The sequence below is a fragment of the Fragaria vesca genome, linkage group LG7 (genome assembly GCF_000184155.1).
Source record: "Fragaria vesca subsp. vesca linkage group LG7, FraVesHawaii_1.0, whole genome shotgun sequence".
NCBI lineage: Eukaryota > Viridiplantae > Streptophyta > Magnoliopsida > Rosales > Rosaceae > Fragaria > Fragaria vesca.
Window position 1 is genome coordinate 14,483,196 of NC_020497.1, and position 8,743 is coordinate 14,491,938.

At 39.0% G+C, this 8,743-nt stretch overlaps 1 protein-coding gene across 1 annotated transcript; it reads left to right on the plus strand.

Annotated features, from left to right (window-relative positions):
- The first annotated feature begins 2,434 nt into the window (after positions 1–2,434).
- LOC101310475 (monocopper oxidase-like protein SKU5-like) lies at positions 2,435–5,424 on the plus strand. Its single transcript, XM_004308709.1, has 9 exons — positions 2,435–2,599; positions 2,719–2,828; positions 3,204–3,474; positions 3,571–3,703; positions 3,824–4,181; positions 4,318–4,686; positions 4,795–5,051; positions 5,147–5,237; positions 5,355–5,424. The coding sequence occupies exons 1-9, from the start codon at positions 2,435–2,437 to the stop codon at positions 5,422–5,424; spliced, it is 1,824 nt and encodes a 607-aa protein (XP_004308757.1).
- The last annotated feature ends 3,319 nt before the right edge of the window (positions 5,425–8,743 follow it).

The window sequence follows — 8,743 nt, forward strand, 5'->3', positions numbered from 1 at the left end:
CTATCTGGTAGGGGATGTTGGATTGAATGCGTTTTTAAACTCATCACGTAATTTGAGGCGTTTGTGCTTGTTTGATAATTATATAATATCTGATCAAGCATTTAGAGCAATTGCTTCTTCTTCTATGAAATTAGTGATGTGGGACTGGGATTCTTGGCAAATGGGTCTATCTCAAAGACCCTCATGAAATTGATCATTGAGTGTTGCGAGAGAATTACTGATGCTGGCATCCAGCATCTGGTCAAAATGAGTTGCTTGGAGCACTTGGAATTGACCTATCGACCCTATCAACCCTTTGACCGAGTCGGAGTCACTGATGTTGGAGGTGAGGCGATCTCTAGGATTCAATCCCTCAGGGAGTTGAGATTGAATGATGTTCGAGGGTTTTCGGACGCTACAGTTGTTGCTCTTGCGGAGAATTGTCCCAACTTGGAAGTACTTGCTTTGTGTTGTGGACAGAAAAATGGAGGTGTGACTGCGGCTGGCATTCGTGCATTGTCAAGTCATCAATGCTTGAAACACTTAGCATTGTTTGATGTCAGAAACTTAGGTGAGTCTGATGTGATGCGGATAGTGTTTGGATGCCCGTCATTGGAGTCTCTGGTGGTAGATGAGTCGTTAGCTAGCAGCTTTGAATGGATACGCAAGAACAACGACGATGCTAGAAGAGTGGTCAAGTCTGGATCCTATGCTAGTCCCCTTCCCCATTTCAGGACCACCAGGTGGTGATAAAACATGCATGCCTCCATTTTGTGTTGTCTAATTTCAAATGTGTTACATGGATGATGTCAAGGAATGATTTTTTCTGTTTGTTTCTGTATTTTATGGAACATCTTCTATAAAAGCTGTTGCTAATGGGTGAGTGTTTGTTATGATATTCAATATGGCTGCTTGGTAAATGTTTGATGATACTATATATTTTCATTTTTCTGTATCCTTAATTTCCAGAAAGGTTCTTGTTTTATCTTTTTCTTTTAGACATGCCATTGTTTATTGAGGGAATTCCAAAACATGAGTAACTGTTGTCATAGAATTAGGAATGTGCATTTTGTATGCAAGTATGAATCAAATTTCAGGTCTGTCATAGTGTACAAGTATTCTCTGTACTTGTGGTTAATACATTACGGCCAATATATCTTATGAACAACAGAAGAAACAATTGAAAATTGATGAAGATAGTGGTTCAGTATCTACAATCTTGAGCCAGCAGAGCATAAACCTACTTAGTTTGTACAATATTTGACAGCCCCATTCATGTTCGAACTCACCAAACAGCTACAACAAGAATATGACACAAGAACCAAATGCAGGCAGCCCATTTGTCCTTCAATTGAACCTTGCTGAATGTACCGAAGCAAATATATATATTGTTCAGTTACAAATACAGTGACATATGATGATCGAACTACAATTCTTCTTAGGTAAGACAAACCTTTTTCAAAGGTTTTATCTAGGTATCATTGTCAGACTGGTCTTGAGCAACAAAGTTCAATGCTTCTTCCTTCGAGATAACATTGGCACGGCTCACCCTGTCGGAATGTGTAACACCATAGAGCTTGTCGGAACGTTGTGGTTATAAATTGAGTAGTTTCTGCATCTGCCAGGCTCCGGATCATATCACAGCAGATACTTAAGGAACATCCATGGCTGTAAAACTTTAGATAATGCTCCCATTTGGGCAGATCAATAATCTTTAGAAAGGAGGTTCAAAGTTCCAATTAGAGACACTGGTAGGTTGCATACATAGGCACCTAGAGTTGAGTGACCTAAATTTTATCAGAGGTGTCTAATGGACTGCAGATGAAGGGTTTTAGGGTGCATATTATAGTCGAATGAAAGTAAAAACTTAATCAGCTTCAGAAGAGATATAGAACTAATAGTTTTTGCTATTAGATTCGAAGATAAGTCACTGTACGATTTTCACTTATAAATAACCAACTCCAAGAATATACCTAAAATGTCCCAAAACTGAATAGAAGTCCAACTTAATAGACATTAACATCTCATTCTAGCTTTACCGTTAGTATATTAGAATTAAATTCGGAGATTTGCCATCAAGTACGTTACTCATAACTCATGTTGGTGATAAAATCAAACTCGTTATTCTATCTTTATCCTTTGTGCATTTCAAAATATGTCATATCTATTGCAAATGTATTAACTGGTCCAAGGCCTGCTGTACATTGCTGGCCGAGAAAAACAAGGCCAAGCAAATTCGTATTCTTAAATCATTCTTTTCTTGAATCCAAAGTTTCCCTCTCCATTTTTCTAACCTTTTGCTCCTTGGCCCTTTCTGTTTACACTGAAACTTCCAAAGCTATTTATTCACAGGCGCTCATTGCTATGCTACTTGAACCATTCTAGCTAGTTAAAACCAGCTCTACACCTAATTCTATCTCTACGTGAGACAAAGTCTCAAAGTCCATGCAATAACATGAGATTGATGTCTGGAAGTGATCACCGTCGTCCATGGCAGATTCTCCATGCAACTCTTCTCGTAATCCTCCTCTTTGCCTGTAGAGCTCATGGTGAGGATATTTTTCTTCAATGGGACGTCGCCGTCAACACGAGTATCAGACCTGCATCTGTGGACCAACCGGTATGTATGAACATACTGATGAAACTATATATGTGTTATTTTCCCAAGTTAAAAAAAATAAAATTGAAAATGAAGACCGATTTTTTGGTTCATAATCGAGTTTTGTTGCTGCAAAATAGGTGATTACAATCAATGGGATGTTTCCAGGGCCTCTTATCAATGCCACAACGAATGATGTTGTTCATGTTAATGTGGTTAATCATATGGATGAAGCGCTGCTCATAACTTGGTATGGCCAAATCTCTCATATTTTCAAGTAGCCGAGAATCGTACTGAAATATTTTGATTTCCATTATGAGAAAAAGTAGTAGGAATTGAAATATTATTGGAGTCTTGCACTTAAATAAGCCAGTAGGATTAGCACAAGGTGAGAGAGAGTGAAATATTAGGGTAAAATTACAGTCGGTCAATATTGCGGTAGGTAGGTCAATCCTAAGAGTAACCCATCTTACATGGAAAAATAGAAAATACTTGTATCCGAACTAATATGTATGTGCGCCCGAACATTATACTAGAATACAACACCTACACAACTCTTGAATTAATGGCCGGCAATAGTATTGAGGTAATAACAAAGCCTAAAGATTAAGGAATTGTGTTGTAGGAATGGGATACAACAAAGACGAAACTCTTGGCAAGATGGAGTTTCCGGCACAAATTGCCCCATTCAGCCTTTTACAAACTGGACTTATGTGTTCCAACTCAAGGATCAAATTGGGACTTTTTCCTACTTTCCCTCCATCAATTTCCTCAAAGCTGGTGGGGGATTTGGTCCGATTAGGGTTCATCATCGTCCAGTCATCCAAGTACCATATCTGAAACCAGAAGCCGAATTAGATCTTCTCGTTGGTGACTGGTATGAAACGAGTTACAAGGTAATAATTTTGCAACATGATAATGATCCCTACATACTGTTATGCATAAAATTGATTTTGATCAACATAATATTTTATGTTTCCTATATGTAACAGGATCTTAGGTCCACACTCAGTAGTAACCTAATGGCCGCCTACAATAGTACCCCTGATAAAATTTTGATGAATGGAAAAGGATCATATCGGGATCCTCTAACAAAGGCCTACGAGTCCTTCACTGTTAAACCAGGTACAAAGAGGGTTTGGTTTAATTAGTTCAGTGCCAAGTTAACTATCCGGCATAATACATCAACTGCAATGTTTAGGTAATTGCATCATTGATAACAGTTATGTGCTTATACTTTTGCAGGGAAGACATACCTAATTAGGATATCAAATGTTGGAAGTGCTTGGAGTCTGAATTTCTTGATTCAAAATCATCGAATGGTGCTTGTTGAAACAGAAGGATCCTACACTAATGCAATCACCTTGGATTATCTTGATGTACATGTTGGACAGTCGTATTCAGTGCTTGTCACAGCTGATCAAGCCACTTCAGACTATTACATGCTAGCAACACCTAAATTGGTTAATGTCACTGATATGACCAAATTTGGAATTGGTGTGCTGCACTATGATAGTTCCACCACTGCTGCTGGCGGACCTCTACCAATTGGCCCTGACCCTTTTGATATAGAACTATCTATCAATCAAGCCAACTCCATCAGGTAGACACAAAACCCAGCATTTGCTGTGGCTTGCGTGGTTGCATTCTTTTCTTGCGTTTATGTCATAGAGTAACATTGTGCTAGCTTTTTATTCTGTATTTTGTCTTATTAGGATTCCTCTTTATTATTTGTGAAGGTGGAACCTGACCACAGGGGCAGCAAGGCCTAATCCACAAGGATCCTTCAACGTTCATAATGTGACACTATCACAGACATTCATACTAAGTGCATCAACAGCGGAGATTGATGGTACACCAAAGTTTACAGTCAACAATGTGTCTTACTTAACCCCAGATACACCATTAAAGTTGGCTGATCACTTGGTGAACGGCTCTGGAGTTTACGAGCTTGATGAATTCTCTACTAACTCTACAATTGTTAAACCTGAGCGTGGGGTTTTCGTTGCAAGTGGGATTCACAAAGGGTGGATAGAACTTGTTTTCCACAATGATTTGGATGTCATGGACTCTTGGCATTTGGATGGTTTTGGATTCTTTGTTGTTGGGTAAGTACAAGTAGTCTAATACATATGTCACCAAGGAAGAATTCAGTTCTCAAACTTTGAAAGTTGCAGTGAAATGTTTCTGATACCATTATATGTTAAACTTTCCAGCTATGGGCGTGGAAAGTGGAGCCCTAAATCGCGCTCAACCTACAATCTTTATGATCCAGTGGTGCGTTCAACTGTTCAAGTGTACCCAAGGGGGTGGAGCGCAGCTTATGCATACCTTGACAACCCTGGAATGTGGAATTTGAGGTCACAACAGTTGAAAAATTGGTATTTGGGTGAAGAGCTTTATGTGAGAGTCTACGATGCTGATCCCAACCCTGAAAAAGAGAGGCCTTCCCCTGATAACATCCTTCTTTGTGGTCAGCCTCATTGTTTCTTAAGATGACTTACTTGTGTAACAAGCTAAGATAGAATCAATCAAATAATGCAAGGTTGCTTTTTTTTTTTTTTGCAGGAAAATTTGCCCCAACCACTCCCCCTTCTGCGCCGTCTGCACCTCCTCCAAAGACATCTACTGCACCATCTTCACAAATTACAGCAGCAGGGTACTAATCAGACAAAACCTAGCTAGCTAGCCACTAATTTTGATTATATGTTTCTCAATACTTGAATTCTTCAAGACTGTCTCCTCACGTCTAACCTTTGCTTCGTACTTTTCGCAGGTCTCATATTGCCATTATCTGCATTGTTGCAACATTCATTCAGACATCCAGAGGTTCATTCAATTTTTGACAAGGGGCGAAAGGACCCCAGGTAGAAGTTAGGAAACCATTTTTTCTGAGGGTGATTCAACTCATTGGACAAAAGTCCTATAATACGTACATCTAATTAGTTTATGGATTATTTGTATATTGTCCCATTGATTTATCATACAGAAGTCAGTTTCTGAGAACTAGTCTCCCTTAAGATGTTTGGGCAAGTACTTTAATGCTGCAGATTTTTATCTCATATATATACTCCAAATATTTCATTAGTTTGTTGCAGCAAGATTCAAGAGTGCACTAATCTTTTTCTTTTCTTTTTTGAATGGAGTACTACTAATCTAGAATATTGAATTGATCTCGATCAGTTTCAGTTCGAGACATGCATGCCTAAGATACTTATGGTCAAGCACAGTGCGTATGGTCTTTTGAATGATGAATCTTTGACATGTTCCCTGAGGATAATGGTTTTAGTTCAGATAGGAGTTGAGCTGTAAACAGGCTTAATTAGGTGATGCTAATGCTAGTAAACTATTAAATATATATTCTGGTTTGAGACTATTTATGTTTTCTTTTTCTTGTGTGATCAACTACAAGAGCAACATTAAAGTTTGCTAGTCTGACGGCCAAAGGAGACATGTGAAAGTGGAGGAGAGTGAGCTAACAACCAGGCCTAGAGATTGATACGTTGTGTTGCAGGACTGGGATCTAACAAAGCTAAGCTCGATCTCGACAAGATGGAGTTTCAGGCTAAGCTCTTTCCTATCAAGTGATGCGTTCTACTGAACAAGGTGTTCCAAGGAGGTTGGAGTGTAGTACATACCCAATGTGCTTGTAAAATTGATGTTTGGGTGAAGAATTATATGGGTGGAGTTAGATCGAAACGTATAGACAAAGGTGACAGCAAATGAAAAGGATCAACCTTCAAACACATAACCAATATCTTCAAGCAAAGTTTAAACAAAATACAGTCCGATGGACTTTTTCTGGTCAACCAGAGAATTGTAATAAAATACAGTCGGGGAGGATCAATCTTCCCCTTTCGCTTATTTCTTGTAAAAAACACAAATAACTAAAATACAATAGGAAGGATTAGCTCTCCCTTTCATAGCCTTATACAAGGATTAGGCTTCCACAAATAACTAAAATACAGTTGAGCAAGTTCGACTCCGTTTATTGCTCATCCGCTTCCACATGCGGCATTGGGTGTCGGCACAATGGGCAAAGGTGACTGATCTCCAGGGGACCGGACAATGCAATCTACATGATAGAGGTGTTTGCAGGGTAAGGTAGTAACAAGTTGATCAGTACATTCTGCAAAGTCGTTCAGACAAATAGCACATGATCCAAGATCTCCTTCCAAAGAATCAACTCTTATTTTCTTCAAACTGTTGATCCAAGATCTACTTGCAGGGATAAATTTGAGCACATTTGTACCCCAACCCCAACCCGTACCCATCCTCATATACGAGGGTTTGCCGTGCCACCCACTCAGCAATGTCACGGCAGTCAGTACTACCCAACAAGGACACGCTGATGTCTAATATATTCACAGAATATGGCACATCTGCGGGGACTTCATTAGTAGCTACAAGATACTTCTTAAGGAATTTCAGAGTAATAGCGCGAAATTCTTCTGCTGGGAGACCCATAAGCAAAGTGGCGGAACAGGATTTATAACTTAGTGGGTCCGAGATATAATATGAAATGAGAAAAAATATTTTATAAAAGTAATTTCTCCTTATTACATAAGGGCATCTCCAACAAGGTTGTTATACCCATACCCATACTCAAAACCCATAAAAACCCAATCTCCAACAATCAAAACTCATACCCAAAATAGGTTCCTACTAGTTCCCCGACCCAAAATGGGTCGACTGTGAAGGAGGAAACCCATTTGCCACTACGCGGGACCCAGAAGGTAGCAGCTGCACGTGAAGCTGAGGCCAGAAGCAGGAGCAACGCGCCAGAAGGTGAAGACGCATGCAGACGCGCGCTACAGACAAAAAAAGACGGACAGAAGCGGGACGACGCGCCAATGACGCGTTGAAGGGAGCTGGGACAGAGTGACAGATCGCACGTGAGCTCGGTCTTGGGCTTCCAACGGTAACAAAATGGATGGCCCAGATTTTCTCTCATTCAAAATTAAAGGTCCAGATAAATTCAATTCGAAAAAGAAAAAATGATATAAAAAATTATATAAATGTGATTATGGGTATGAGTATGAGTTTTGAGATAATGGTTGGAGATGAAATATGAGTTTGAATAGTAATGAGTTTGGGTGAGTCAAAATATAAGTGAATATGGGTATAGAATGGATTGTTGGAGATGCCCTAATAGAGCATCTATATTATTCCATTAATTTTTTTTTCCTTATATTCTAAATAATTTTGGTAATCACATGATGAGAGTTAATATATTCTATTAATATTTGTCATCAGAAATTTACTTTTATATTAAAAATATTATTTTTTAGACTTGTAGTAGTTACTAATTAACTTGCTGCTTAGTACTGGAAAGGGAGGTCTAGGCTTAAAAAAACACAAACTTTTGTCTAGTTGTATAATTTTGATTGGTTATTTGACCGTGTTTTCAGATTGCCAAGGGTCGGTTGAGCTAGAAACACAAACTCTTGTCTAGTTATATAGTTTTTATTGGTTATTTGGCTGTGTTGTCAGATTGCTAAGGGGGTCTGAACCCCTTCAGGCCGTTGAGTGGTTCCGCCATTTGCGAACAAAAGTGCATTTTCAGTCACGAGGGTTGGTTCACATCCTGGGTGAAGTCTTCTAGATTATTAAACCAAGAGCGGCTTTGTTTGAAAAGACGTAGTATGACCATAGTCCCTCCCTCCAACGGTGGTACAGGCAAGCCTGTAAGTACTCGCAACACTGTGGTATGGAAAACGTGCCTCTCTGCGGACATGGTTGTACAACTAAACTATTATCAATTGGGAGATTTGCAAGCAGTAACTTACAGTCTAGTCGATATCTGAATTAATCAAACTAGTTGTAGAGGGTGATGGACTATATAGATGGGCTTAATTAGTCCTAATCCAACGAGGATAATGAGTCTCTATTCTACAAAATCAGGAAGGAAAGCAAGAGTCCATCTACTACAAGGATTAGCAACCTATTTAATTTTTAGAAAATGACATCCCACTACCATAAACAGTTGCAAAACACGGAAAACCCACATTTCAAAATATTTAAACAAATAAGGACGGAAGCCCAAACCCAAAACAATACAACATCAAGCCTAATCCAAATTCTAAATGCATAATGACCATAATACCTGCATAATGACCATAATACCCAAAATTTTGACAAAATTACATACTCTCTCTCTCTCTC

Excerpts from the sequence above, each read along its gene's own strand:
- LOC101310475 (XM_004308709.1), top strand. The coding sequence starts at position 2,435 with ATGAGATTGATGTCTGGAAGTGATCACCGTCGTCCATGGCAGATTCTC. Across the intron at positions 2,600-2,718 it reads CTGCATCTGTGGACCAACCG|GTGATTACAATCAATGGGAT; the intron begins GTATGTATGAAC and ends GCTGCAAAATAG. Across the intron at positions 2,829-3,203 it reads GAAGCGCTGCTCATAACTTG|GAATGGGATACAACAAAGAC; the intron begins GTATGGCCAAAT and ends ATTGTGTTGTAG.